Source organism: Mya arenaria, chromosome 2 (genome assembly GCF_026914265.1).
Source record: "Mya arenaria isolate MELC-2E11 chromosome 2, ASM2691426v1".
Lineage (NCBI taxonomy): Eukaryota > Metazoa > Mollusca > Bivalvia > Myida > Myidae > Mya > Mya arenaria.
In genome coordinates this window covers 47017905-47033654 of record NC_069123.1, presented here as the reverse complement: position 1 = coordinate 47033654, position 15750 = coordinate 47017905, and the positions used below count along the sequence as shown (strand labels likewise).

Sequence of the window (15750 nt, the reverse complement as noted above, 5' to 3'; positions counted from 1 at the left end):
ATTACTCTCGAGTGACTGTATTAGTGATATCGCTGGTTATCGTATTTTGTCCAAGACAGTATGCCCATACACATTCTCACTAAATTTGGTGATGATAAGACAAAGTCTTCAAAAGCTATTGACCAGACAACACTGATCTGAGGTAATGTTTTATAATTTAAGGGAAATAACTCTTCAGTAACTCAAGCAATATGGCTAGTTTTTTATATTGTCTGAAATAATGCCAATACAATTTGGACCAAATTTGGACAAAGTCTTCAGAGGTAATTTGAGCGGACAATACATATTTTATGTAATTTCTAAAATTAAAGGGTGATAACTCAGGAGTGACTTGAGCAATATGGCTGGTAATGAAACTTGTTATAGAAATTATGCCACTAAGAACATTCCAACTAATTTGGTGTATGGAAAAAGGTTTCTAAAGTAATTGAGAGTTGACATACTGGATGCCAGCCGTCAGCCACAGGTAAAACTACATTAAGTCCTGTTTAAAAAACATGCCTTTAAAAACAACTTTATCTACTCCATTTTTTTTACTTCTCAGTAACTGAATGAAAATTCATAAGAAGAGTATCAAAGATGCTCAGTATTGCTCATTGAGTTTGTCCTTAAAAAATGTCAGACTAAAACCTTACATGAAATCTTAAAAGCAATCTAAGGAATTCAGTCCTGGCAGAACTGGATTGCTCTCAATATAACTTTGACCAATCTAGGTGTGGAAAACTTGATAGGAGTGACAGAGGACATGATGCTATGTGTGACCTAGAGTCAACAACTTTAAAGTCTTGTAAAAAGACCACAATATTCAATAACTTCACCCATTTCTTAGAATTTCACTCCCTAAAGCTAAACTTGCAGCCAGACTTAATCAATATAATGCACACACATGCATCTCTGGAGTAACCAATAGACTGATCAAATCAACTGGAATTATTTTCAATGTATATATCTGGACTACTTTGGCAACCATCTGCAGGGTTTACAAAAGATTTCGGTGAAACCGTTTCAAGAAGTAAATTACATCCATCTACTACTTATTTTTCATAAAATTCACTTATTATTCCAAATATGAATCGGCCCAATTGCTGTTTGACCACTCCATTTTGGCTGGCAGCAAGTTCCTATTGAAAACACTAGATCTGGTATATAGACGTTCTGCATAACATCGGACTCAGTATCAGACATCCAACTGCTGTATCCCATGTCTTTCAATAAGCCAACATTAAGATTGTGGTAACTAAGATATTGTTTACTTTTCCCATATCTCATCAGACCAACCATACAACTCTAACACTTGACTGTTTTTGTCCACAATAAAAGGTTCATGTTAAAAGTCTTACTTAAATATGGCAGTGACTACTGACCTGGATAAATATATAGAGAACAGTGACCGGGACCATGACAGCCAGGAACAATGGCGTACCAAGAGCTATCACAATGGGAACACTGATCACACGCAGCAGGCTCGTGAACCACGCTTGGAAGTTTATTGCTATCAGGCTGTCTATCACTTCAAAATCTTTGCTGAAGCGGTTCAAAATCCGCCCAATAGGTGTCACATCAAAATATGCTAATGGAGATGCTAAAATGTTCCTCAGAACATCACTGTGAATTTCACGAGCTGCATGTATGCTCCCCAGGAATAGAGAAAGGCAGGCTGCCAGTATAAAAACACCTACAACAATTTATAATTTTTAAAAGAAGTAAAAAACACTCAACCATCACATTAAAAAACTGGCCAATAAAGTGAACGACACCAGTCACATTAGACACCAGTCATATCAGACACCAGTCACATCAAGCACCCTACATCCACGTTAAAACAGTCTGACAGTAACAAAGAACAATACTTACATATGAAACAAGATATGAACGGACCAAGACCAACAGGAACAATAGGCCATGCCCAAATGTTTACCATCATACCTCACGGTATAAAGAATACGTACAAACAATAGGCCATGCCCAAATGTTTACCATCATACCTCACGGTATAAAGAATACGTACAAACAATAGGCCATGCCCAAATGTTTACCATCATACCTCACGGTATAAAGAATATGTACAAACAATAGGCCATGCCCAAATGTTTACCATCATACCTCACGGTATAAAGAATACGTACAAACAATAGGCCATGCCCAAATGTTTACCATCATACCTCACGGTATAAAGAATACGTACAAACAAAAGGCCATGCCCAAATGTTTACCATCATATCTCACGGTATAATGAACATGTCCAAACAAAAGGCCATGCCCAAATGTTTACCATCATACCTCACGGTATAAAGAATACGTACAAACAAAAGGCCATGCCCAAATGTTTACCATCATACCTCACGGTATAAAGAATACGTACAAACAATAGGCCATGCCCAAATGTTTACCATCATACCTCACGGTATAAAGAATACGTACAAACAATAGGCCATGCCCAAATGTTTACCATCATACCTCACGGTATAAAGAATACGTACAAACAATAGGCCATGCCCAAATGTTTACCATCATACCTCACGGTATAAAGAATATGTCCAAACAAAAGGCCATGCCCAAATGTTTACCATCATACCTCTTGGTATAAAATATACGTACAAACAAAAGGCCATGCCCAAATGTTTACCATCATATCTCACGGTATAAAGAATACGTACAAACAATAGGCCATGCCCAAATGTTTACCATCATACCTCACGGTATAAAGAATACGTACAAACAATAGGCCATGCCCAAATGTTTACCATCATACCTCACGGTATAAAGAATATGTCCAAACAAAAGGCCATGCCCAAATGTTTACCATCATACCTCACGGTATAAAGAATATGTCCAAACAAAAGGCCATGCCCAAATGTTTACCATCATACCTCTTGGTATAAAATATACGTACAAACAAAAGGCCATGCCCAAATGTTTACCATCATATCTCACGGTATAAAGAATACGTACAAACAATAGGCCATGCCCAAATGTTTACCATCATACCTCACGGTATAAAGAATACGTACAAACAATAGGCCATGCCCAAATGTTTACCATCATACCTCACGGTATAAAGAATATGTCCAAACAAAAGGCCATGCCCAAATGTTTACCATCATACCTCACGGTATAAAGAATACGTACAAACAATAGGCCATGCCCAAATGTTTACCATCATACCTCACGGTATAAAGAATATGTCCAAACAAAAGGCCATGCCCAAATGTTTACCATCATACCTCACGGTATAAAGAATACGTACAAACAATAGGCCATGCCCAAATGTTTACCATCATACCTCACAGTATAAAGAATACGTACAAACAATAGGCCATGCCCAAATGTTTACCATCATACCTCACGGTATAAAGAATACGTACAAACAATAGGCCATGCCCAAATGTTTACTATCATACCTCACAGTATAAAGAATACGTACAAACAATAGGCCATGCCCAAATGTTTACTATCATACCTTACGGTATACAGAATATGTCCAAACTCATACAAAACATAGGGCTACAAGATCCAATTCAATATAAACTGGTAAATAATGTCATCAAGAAAATTCTCTCACTAGTAAAAAAAAAAGCTAACTAAAGCATATTTATCTAACAGTGTTGTCTTTAAGCTTCCAGTAAATACGCCTAAAGAAGCAGAAAAAGCATGTTTTGTATTGTTTTTATATTCAGAAAGAGTTTAAGCAATTCAAATGAGACCAAATGTTCAATATTATTTTTTCAATCTGACCAATGAAAACACTGAATATTGGAAAGCTTTAATAGCAAAAATAGCTTCATTTAAAAATCATGAACAATTTGCCAGATTCTTTTTAATCACTTTTAAATCTAATTCTCTTGTCACATTTAAAAAGCAAGAAAGCAATCCCAGAAATCTGCAGAGAGTAAGCCTAGCAAAGAAGGTAAAAAAGTTGCACTATTTAATACTTTCAAATATACATATATAGTCATACATGTAATATTGATATGTATACATGACTAAGTAGTTTTTTGGTTGTCTGGTTGTAGCAGTGGTTAGCTTCACTTCTACCCAAGGTGACCTGAGTTCATTTCTCGGGTGCATTTCCAGCCCTCTGCAAATGTGCAGTGGGTTTGGTTTGTGGCACCAAACAAGACAAGTGGGTTTCCCCGGTGATCTCAGATTCCAACCACAACACAAGACCCCACTCTCACATAACATCGTGCCACCAAGAGTGATTTATATAAAGTTGGAAAAACTTGTTTCACAATCCTTGTAAAAATATTAACTTTAAACTAAACTTAGCATTTCTTTTGTCAACGGTGTCATTAATTTATTTAATTAAATCCACAGATTCTTCCATTCTCATTCATAATAATTACATGAGTACAGGGGGACTTCAGGTATCTGTTGTTCACATGAGTACCGGGGGACTTCAGGTATCTGTTGTTCACATGAGTACCGGGGGACTTCAGGTATCTGTTGTTCACATGAGTACCGGGGGACTTCAGGTATCTGTTGTTCACATGAGTACAGGGGGACTTCAGGTATCTGTTGTTCACATGAGTACAGGGGGACTTCAGGTATCTGTTGTTCACATGAGTACCGGGGGACTTCAGGTATCTGTTGTTCACATGAGTACCGGGGGACTTCAGGTATCTGTTGTTCACATGAGTACCGGGGGACTTCAGGTATCTGTTGTTCACATGAGTACCGGGGGACTTCAGGTATCTGTTGTTCACATGAGTACAGGGGGACTTCAGGTATCTGTTGTTCACATGAGTACAGGGGGACTTCAGGTATCTGTTGTTCACATGAGTACAAGGGGACTTCAGGTATCTGTTGTTCACATAAGATTTTTGATTTTGCTGTAATGATGACCTTTGATGCTTGATGACCAATGTAATGTTTGCATCATTTTATTTAGGACCTCAATAGAAATAAGGGTTCTCTGTGACACTTTTCTGAGTTATCCTTAGTGCTGGTGTGCAGGGCATGGACCATTCATATTTGCATGTATGTTATATATTTATATTTACTGTACATGTTGTTTTGATTGTCCATGTTATGCACTCATTGCCGAAATAAATCTATCGATCTATTTAAAAGAGTACTGCCTTTAGATTACTAAGATGTAAAATAAATGACAGATAAAGTTACAACCTTTGTTCTTTATTCCAGCTGGAATGAGATGTGAATTGACCAATTTCCAAGGTCAATACAGTGTCTTTGCAACATGTGTATCAGAGTATTATTTACAACATACTTTAAAATTTGTTGCAGCTTAGAAATTCACACAAGGTTTCAAGCTGGACCCCTAAAGTAATTATTAACTCTTTAACGAGCATCCCAAAAAAAATTGGTTTCATCATTAGTTTGTAATTCATTTCTAATGAAGTAATCATTAGTTAAAGACATTCTGCCCTTACATTTTATCATTTTAATATGGTTGTACGGTAGTTTGATGGAGTTCTACCATTATCTGATGATTACTGCAATATGTCAAGGGGAATGTTTAATTTGAACAGATTTGATTTCTTAACAAGAGCCGTCGTAAGACAGCGCGCTCGACTACGCCGCTTTGACTTAGAATACAATAACGATGTAATAATACCAAGTTTGGTCTCTTTATGTCAAACCTAACAAAAATTATTCGATACATAAGGTGACTTTGATGCTGCCTTTCCACCAGCCCGCCCAAACAATGACGCAAGTCATTCAAATAACTTGATTTCCTGTTATAAAAATCTGGTTAAGAATATACAAATAAGCCTTTCAAAGGAAAAAAAATAAATTCAAGGGCCATAATTTGTATTTAGGCTTAAAACGGAGTTATGTTTCTTGTTGTAAGATGGTCGTAAATAATTTTGAATTTTATTAAGTGCATTTAATGAACGGTAAAGAAGTTTTTTTTTATTAAAACTTGCCCTTAACTTTTACTTGCCTAAAACTTTAACCTAAGTCAATCAGGGGCCATAACTTGTATTAAGGATATGGAGTTATGTAACCTCATTGGGTGATGGTCCTGAACAACTGTGTGAAGTATTAAGTCAATTGAATGAAGGGTATAGAAGTTATTAAACAATATCCCAACCTGCCCTAAAACTTTAACCTAAGTTCCATAGTCTATCAGGGGCCATAATTTGTATAAAAGATAATATGGAGTTATCTAACCTCATCATGTGATGGCCCTGAACAACTGTGTGAAGTATTAAGTCAATTGAATGTAGGGTATTGGACTTATAAGTGAAAATCCCAACTTGCCCTAAAACTTTAACCGGCGCCGACGCTGGGCGAGTAGTATAGCCCACCTATTCTTCGAATAATCGAGCTAAAAATGTCTGAGCTTCGGAAATAGCATTCAGAATGAAAATTGAATTTCCCTTTTTAGGTACTTTAGCGCCCTTTTGCTATTGTCTTCAACATGTAGGTGTATTTGAATTACTGCCAACAATTTAAAAGTCTTCTGATATTCTATATTTGGTGTGTCTAATAACTGAATTGTCTGGATATATTCATTGAAGCATAACAGATATCTAGCTATGGATGACTTTCTGGATTACTGATCATTTTTGGTGAATGACTGTTCCCTAACAGTTGTGTGTTGATTTATATGAAAGCAGATTGTTAGAAACTTAATTTCGGTCTGGCCCAAATTGGCCTAATTTTATAATTAAATGTTGTGGAAAATTTGTATAAATCAGCATGGAACTTACATTTCATATAATGTGAATTTAGTCAAGGCTTGTCGTGTTTTGGCATTTACTAATATACGTATAATTATAATAATAATAATAATAATAATAATAATAATAATAATAATAGTAATAATGAAATAATCACAATATCAATTCAGCAAATGCCCTTATAATCCCAAATGCATACTAGCTATCTACATGTAGACTGTCTACAATCGTTTTTCAGGAGCATCGAATTATTTCAGTTCGTATTTATTGATATCAGAGCTTAAGTTGAAACAGAGTATTTAGAGGCCTTGATGAAAAACTGTTTTATATAAGTTAAAATGAATATTAATAAGGTGTGTTATGCAACCAAATAATTTCACAATTTTGATTGTTTTTATTTCTTAGCAAATGTTACACTAATACAGTCTAATGTGGTAGTCACTCATAGCCGATTATTGCTGTCGTTTCAGATCAGACATCGCTACGACAAGAATAGTGAAAAAGTCAGATTACTTCTCTAAATGATCTGAAATGTCATATCATTGTCTGAATGCAGTCGTTTACATTCGTAACACAGTCCTACAGATCAGGAATTATGTAACCTATTTGTACGATGGCCGTCAACAACTGTATATGAAGGCAATCAAATAAAGGGTAAAAAAATTACTAGTGAAAATTCCTACTTGCTCTAAATCTTATACCTAAAAGATTCACCAAACTTTCTTAGTCAATCAGGGGCCATAATTTGTATTTCAGATAATTTGGAGTTATGTTACCAAATTGAATAATGGTCGTCAACAATTGTGTGAATCAATTGAATGAAGGCTTCAAATGAACTGGACACAATGTGCCCTAAAATTTAGCCCTAAATTCCTAAGTCAATCAGGGGCCATAATTTGTATTTAGGATGATATGGAGTTATGTAACCTAATGATGTAATGGCCCTAAACAACTGTGTGAAGTATGAAGTGAATTGAATGAAGGGTATTGGAGTTATAAGTGAAAATGCCAACTTGCCCTATAACATAAACTGAATGATGATGGAGATGCAATTAGGGCCAGTTGTACAGTAGTATAGACTTAAACCAACCAATAATACACGCACATCTCTTTCATACACAGTTCTAAGTTCCACATGATGTTGTGCACTATGCGCACTCTCAGGACATTCAGTCCTTTGATTTGAATTTTATTCAGTGCTAATGGGATAATTGTACACTTTTTATTATTTTATCCTTGGATAAAGAATTTGAAGTTCTTTTCAGAAAACAGTGAGTACCCAAATGGCTGCCTAAATGTCACACAAGGTTGGATTCAAGCTTTCACAAAATAAAAATGATATTTTGCAAGCTACAAATCTGATTACATGGATGCTATTACTGGTTAGTACAGAGAAAGGATGATAGCATTTTGGGTAAGGTTGGATCAAACTGTCTCTTGTTGTGTACTTAGATACAAAAAAAGACTTCACAGTTAGCTTTATGATGAAACTGCAGACAGCAGTTTGGTATACAAAGGAGAAAGAGCAGTTAACAATTACTGTAAAATAGTCATTGCCTGTATTGGTGGTACAAATCAACTGACAGTGTTGTAGTGTTATGAATTTGAGAAGGGGAGATATTGGTGTGCTAATACTCTCTTATCTGGTTAAGCATGGCAAAACGAAGACATGGTCTTGCTGCACATCGATCCATATAGGTACTAAAACATCCCCATTAAACAATCCCCAAGACAATGGTTCAGGTTGTTTTTTTCCATTGCTATAATGTCTATTTATAACTAATTATGCAAGCCAAATATTCTGGCTTTCATGACAAAACAGCACTGCAATCCCAGACATTAACATCATCAAAGAAGAAAACATTTAGTCCCTCTTCCCAGATAAATAATTAGGAATGCAAGGAACAATTCAGTGCTAAAATTTGGCAAAACGAAATAAGAGAGTATCTTAGGAGTTTAGTTACCCAACACCTGACTACATGCAGCAAATCAGAATAACTTGTTCAAAACCAAGAATAAAATCAGAATAGAACAGAACAGAACAGAACAGAATTTCATTTGAAATATACCAACAAGGTACATAGTCATCGAATATAAATACATTTATGTCTTGTTAATTCAACATGATTGAAAAATGTGAATTTTGTTCTGTTCTGTTCAAAACCAAGAATAAAATCAGGGCAAACCCATTCCGATTGCAAAGGTCTAATGGCAAATGTGAGCATGCAATACAGCCATTACCTTTAATATGAATGCAAACACAGTTGATTGATAGCAGGGTTTTGAACAAGTTTTTTTTTTATCAAATGTTAATTACAAGTAACGAGAAACATTTAAACTACATAAATAATAGAAAAGAAAACACCACAGGTTTATCATTGTGAGAAATAGTTTTTAAGAAGAAAGCGTATCATTTAAAATACTTTTATTGTCAGTAAAAATATGAAACCAACAACATTTATTAATGAATATGGTTGATAATTTTTTTAATAAGCTACAGTATTTCATAATCAAGTAAAAGTCAAATGGTCACTAAAAATACATAGAAGATAAAGTACAAGGTCAAATTCTATTTTACCAGTGACACAGAAAAATCATGACGTAGCTGCCAATTCTACTTCGATAACCCATAGAAAAAGACTTCTTTTTTATAGTTAATTATCATAACAGTTAATGCATGAAAGTATTTTTTTACAATTCAATTAAGTCAAGTTATCATGACAACTATGGTAAATGTCAGTTAACTGTTTCTGTGCAATATAAAAGACCTACCTTGGATGAATCCCAGGGCTCCGTACACCCCAAGACGTAAGCGCTGCTGGTCCGGGTCGCTAGTGCCGTTGAGTTTTGTGGCGTCATTGCTCCATTCACTAAGCCAGACATTTGAGTAGAGGTTGGCAGCGTTGTAGAGGATATAGAACAGCACAGTTAAAAAACTGAGGAATATACCCACCGACTTGATGTACGCTAAAAATACTCCCATCTTCACCTGCAAATATAGTCATGATATTTATTATTAAATAGTTAAATCACTTCTACTATTATTGCATTGCCAATACAAAATCCCAACAGCCTACATAGGGAGCTAGAACGATCCTATATCAAGGGGTTCCAGCAAGACTTTCATAATTCCTTTTATGAATTCAGGTAGTTACTACAGTAAACATACCTCTTTATGGCAGAATTGTTTTCATATTTTAAAAGAGATTCCCTAGCAGCTTGGGAGATCTCCTGCTGACAAATTTTTGTGCACTATATCATGGGCAACTTGTTCAGAACTATTAAAATTAACAACGTCATTAATATGTTAATATTAATATTAACTTTCAAATATTAACTGCTCCGAAAGTTTAATTGGTACACTAGTGATATGCAGTATTTCTAACAAGATTTAAGAGGAGTGATTTAGCTGTAGTTTTTTGTACAAATATGTGAGCATATCATCAAATATTTCACATTTAAAAGTGAACAACGATGTCGTTAATCATGTTTTTAACTTTAACTAAGTTCTGAACAATTGGCCCTATATAAAATAAATAAAACCATAACTCTGTTGAAGGGGCTAGACACCAGATGATACAATTGCAAGAGGTTTTTTTTTATCAAACTTACATAAAACTGACATCGTTGTGTACAACCCATTGAATGTTACTTACTGATGTATTAAATCGCTTACAACACATGCACCTTTCGCAGTTTTTGCGCATTTTTCAATATGAAATATACTATGGTTGTCTACCATGTAAATCCCAGTAAGTTTAGAAATAGCGTCAGTATATTTATCTGTACTCATAAACAGTTATGATTTAAACTGGGAAACTATTATGCACTATTTTAAATGGGGAAACACAAATAAGACAGCAACATGATTGTTGTGTTCATTGTTTTAACCAAGAAGCATATCATCGGCCTTCTACTAGCTTGCACTAACAAGGCTTTTTTTGAGGAAACACTATATTTGCCCTATTTTTGCCAATTTTTGGACCCTTGAAATATTACCCGAGCAATACATGCTGAGGATAAAGCAAAACTAGTCATCGATCTTATCGTTCCTGTGAAATATCATCCAAAATCTTTCCAATAGCTCTTGAGATTATGGGCAGACAAACTTTGTGACATCCAAACAGATAGAAAGCATAATATCACAATGACTTCTACCCCTAAATGTGAAAGATAATTTTTGAATTGTTTTCATGACACTGATCTTGAAAAAACAATACAGCCAAAATTTATTCCAAAATATTTGTGTGAGACAACAGTATTGTTTTCAAACAATTATAAAAGGCCAATGTATGAGTTTACCCTGTCAGTTTCCATCTTTTCAGCTTCAATCAACTTTTTCTCTTCCTCCTTTTGAGCCTGCTTAACACCATTGGGCAATTCATCGGAAGCAGACTTGTTTGGTTGGCTCCCAGCTGCATTCCTGTTGAGATCTTGGGTCCCAGGCAGTGGTTTACGTCTTGTGAGGTCAGGTGTTCCTGGCGGGGTTGAAACGGCCTCAGAGACAGTCCTCACTCGCTCTGACAATACTGACACCTGTCTGAAACCAATATGAACCATTATTATGAGAATTGCTTCCAAACAAATATCAAACAGCAATAACAATAATGTATTTTGAATTTATCATAATGATCTTGTGACAGACATGTAAAAGAGTGCGCATAGGCTCCTTCTTTATATAAGCCAATAGTTATGAGGACAAGACATATGAACTCTACCTGCTGATACGTGAAAGCTACCGCTATTATCACTCCCTACTGCTCTACCGACAAATCTATCGCTTTGGTCATAGAATTGTCACAATGTAATTGCTGTCAATTGGGCACACATTGCTGGAGGACTGAAATTAGCACCATGTGTCTGCCATGATCTTGACAATTAGCATTATCTGCTATTATTAGTCCATTGTTCTCTTTATCTGCTAATATTTACACCTCAACTTCCATTCCTTAATGAACTGCCTTTCAGCAATTGCGTTCATCGATTGATGAACGCAACATCTTCGGATATGTTCGGATCGTAATTCATTGCATAACAATATACATGAAAGCTATTGATCTTGTTATTGGTTGTATTGTGTCTGCAGGTCCCGTAAAATATAGATCAACATTTTTAAAAGTGTTAGTTTATTATATTTTAAATATAATGGTACCAGAAGTGTTTTAATTTTACGTTTTAAAGTTATTTCAAGTGGTTGATCTTTTCCCGCATTATTGTGACGTCAGTTGAAAAAATGTTTCCAGTTATAGTCGGGTCGTTCTATTACAGAATGGGTAAGAACGGATTACTTAAAGGTTTTCTTAAATGAAATGAAGAATTTTTTTAACAATTCTTGAATGAAATAATGAACTATTGGTGTTAATATAAGGAATGAATTGCGGGGTTGATGTCATTATCGGGGATATGAACGCAATTGGGTTGGTCAAAGTACGCGTGGAGTCCTTTGGACTCCACACACATTGACCAACCCAATTGCGTTCATACCCCGATAATGACATCAACCCTGCAATTCATTCCTTAATTATTAGTCCATTGTTCTTTTAACAACCACATAAGTTACATCCAGGTTTGATTACGTTTACAGTGTTAATTTGATCTACCATGGTGAGTTCAAAGGCCTTGATCAATAAAACAGAAGCCTCTTAACTTGTAAATTTTGATGGCCCTGTAGAACAGTAACCCAATACTTTACTATTTACAAATAAATGAAATTATTCACATTTCAATATTAACAGGCTTTAGGTGTATTGAAATCATAATTCTATTGTACTGCGGTTTTGGGCTGGAATTAATAACTCAGATTTTCTCGTAGTAAATACTGTAGGACACTTCCTCATTCATCTCTCAAGATTTTGTGCTAGGTGGAAAAACAAGACAATTTTGACAGAAAGTGAAGAGAACAATTAGAAATAGATTTCCCATCTGTCCCAACCGTGCATTGAATTTTCAGAGCACTTTTGCTGTCATTTTTCGATTTTTTAATCAACACGAGTAAATTTCCATTTTCAAGGTTGTGAATGTAAATTGTTTTCACATTTTTTTTGCATTACAAATTTGTTACATTTTAACTTGATTAAGAAAGGATTTTTAGGATTTCCAGTTCTTCATACGAAAGTCTCTGTGGTGCAGTATCACAGATGTTGTGTTCAATATTTGCAGGTCGATATCAGGGTGTTGAGGCAAAGATGTACCAAGGACATTTTGCAGCTGTTTTTTCAACCATATGGATACAGCTTTCCCAATTTCAATGTGAAAAGATTTCCCATTTCCTAGACTATTTATGTTGTTGTGTATTTTGAGATAAGTGAAAATTGGTTTACTCACATTATTTGTGAAATTTTCATGATTTAAGTTTGTTTTGTAGCCACAAAACCATTTGTTATGCTCTAGCCTCTACATCTTCAGAAAATGAATAATTGGCGAGAGCACTATTTTGTCAACCACAAAAGGATCATTATATACACAAATTCTGTTAAATCTACCTCTCTTGATCCTAATTTACCTCTCTGGATCGAAATCTACCTCTTGAAAAAAAATCTACCTCCCTGGAGAAACAAATCTACCTTAATCTACTCTGGAGAAACAAATCTACCTCTCTTGAGAAACAAATCTACCTCTCTGGAGAAACATATCTACCTCTCTGGAGAAACATAAAAAATGTTTTCCCTGTCAAGTTTATAGTATTTGTCAAAAACGAAGATTTAATTTGTTTCTAACGAAGTTGAATTGTTTAAATTTGCTACAAATTACAATACATGTTCATTGTAAACAGTCATATATTTCTTTTATATTTCAAAGTGCTTTAATTATTAAGCTACAAGGCCATGACGGTTAAGGCCATGACAGTTTGAATACAGCATCATATACTCTTTTTTCCTTTCAAGGTTCAAATATCCAACTTTGTCCTTGAAGCATCCAAACAATGCCGGCAACTGTAGATGCTTCACATAACAGCATTACAAGCACAACCCAGATCTATCTATAACCAGATATATTTATCTGGCGGTATATATTAACCAACTGCGCAATACACTGCAACTGGGAGGCTATTCAGGAATAGTTATTTTAACCCACCTGGCAACCACTTTTTACGAAAAATGACTTCCAGTTTCTTTATTTAGCTACATATTTGAATGAATTGAACTTTATCCAGTATTAAAAAAGATCACATTGTTGAGGAAATTAATCCATTGTTGATCAGGTGTCCCATGTTGAAAAGCTCCCAGCAGGTGACCAGGGTGCTTCAGTGCTTGAAATTCCTGATAAATTTGGATCACATAATAGCTCTGAAAAACTGACAGGGTTTCCCATGAAGTTTCCAGCTCGTTGATTTAAGGAAATTATTTGCTATTTATGGTTCATTTTTTTAAATCAACCATTTAAATTGAAAGACACAACCATTTTTTCTGCAAGAAGCATACTGCTTGGAGAGCAGTGTCCGCCAGTTTTGACTGTTTTTTTTTAAAGATATTTTTATTAAAAAAGATACTTATGTCCTTTGAGCGTTCATTATTAAAACTTGTGATGTCATGAAGCTCGAGCCGAAGGGGGATGTAATTTTGGCTTAGTGAGAAGCAGTTTACCACATTTTCTACATAAAACCCAATTAATGTTTTTGTTTCCTTCTGAATTATATGCTTTCCCGATTGGAGCACAATTTCTCTCATTTATAGTTTAAACAAATTGATTTTAGTGTGTTTTGATTGAAATAACATTAGGCCAATTTCAATCAAAATCCGGCTGATTCCCTTGACAATTTAAAAACAAGAGAGCCATGATTGGCCCTTAATCGCTCACCTGAGTAAAAGTTTTTGACCTTACAATACAATGTTACAATTTTTTATTTTTTTATTACATATCAATGTAACACAGATGACCCTCGTGCTGGGGCCAATTTTGAACCCTGAGGTATTATAACTAATCTCTAATCAGAATCATGATCAGTGAGAGTATTCAATATTTTCTTTCAAGAACAAGGGAAGCAATTTTTATTGATATATTATTTTCTTTCAATGAATTTCGATCTGTTAATATACTTTTCAAAGCCTACTTTGTGCAAATCCATACGGAAATGACCAGAAATGCACAATGCTTCATATTTACACGAAAAACAAGCACTTGAGGGATGTAGTATGATAAACACATCAAAATAGACTTGTCAAACCAATATCAATGTCATTTTTGGTTATTTGAATTTATCAGAAGGCTGGCTAAGGGTGATTTAGAATGAATATCTGGCCCTTACAGTTGTCACTTGCTTGTCGCAAAATGATATAATTTATGAAGGTTTTGTCTGTGATGGATAATTTCTTCATAACAGGATTTATGAGTTGAAATTGTGTCATACGTAGCAACATACTGGACTCCTGTAGGCGTATGTAGTACAAAAAGCCAGTTGTTAACAGCATGAAAATTTACTGAATAGTAGTGTTGTGCCGATGATCGATTATAATCGACAATTGATCGGAAAGGCCTACGTCAGCGACAATCGATAGTGAAATTTGAACAATCGATTATAGAAACAAGGGACGTAACCGCTACCAACTAAATAACTTATTTCTGGTTAATGCTATAATTATTTCTTTGTGTTTATTTTACACATGTTTACAAAACTAATTGTAAGACAAGCATATAGTATCATGTTCTGTAACATTAACTTGTAAACACTAAAAGATAGTCGAGTTCTGAATAATTAATGTAATTTATACAAAGAAATCTACAAACAATATTGTAAGGAAATATTGGTACTTAAAACTGGTGCATGTATCTGTATGCTCTAAACATGATGACCAAAGATAATTAAATAATGATTAAATCGATTAATAATCGATCATTGATCGGTTTCATCAACCGATTATCGATAGTAATTTTTCTGTCCGATTCCCAACACTACTGAATAGTACATGCTTACGACATTCAATGTTTTTACTTATTCACACACAGGCCGAAAACAATTTACTGAATTATTATTCTAATATATATCATAAAAAGGGTCCTTTAAATTATTAGAATCTTCTTAGGAGCTATAACAAACCCTAAACAAGAGGGTCATGATGACCCTGGATCGCTCACCTTAGTAATTTGAGCTACATGAAAATAA

The 15750-nt window shown here is 34.8% G+C and overlaps 1 protein-coding gene across 6 annotated transcripts in view; it reads right to left on the bottom strand.

Moving 5' to 3' along the window:
- LOC128211934 (multidrug resistance-associated protein 1-like) overlaps nt 1-15750 on the bottom strand; it is an 81999-nt gene that overhangs the window by 43904 nt on the left and 22345 nt on the right. For 5 of the 6 annotated variants that reach the window (XM_052917104.1, XM_052917123.1, XM_052917088.1 and 2 more), the window contains exons 19-20: nt 10953-11190; nt 9423-9639 (exon numbers count right to left, since the gene is read on the bottom strand). In XM_052917104.1, coding sequence (XP_052773064.1) covers nt 9423-9639; nt 10953-11190 — 455 coding nt within the window. Of the gene's footprint in view, nt 1-1364; nt 1676-9422; nt 9640-10952; nt 11191-15750 lie in introns of all 6 variants that reach the window. The other variant, XM_052917096.1, reaches the window with a different exon arrangement.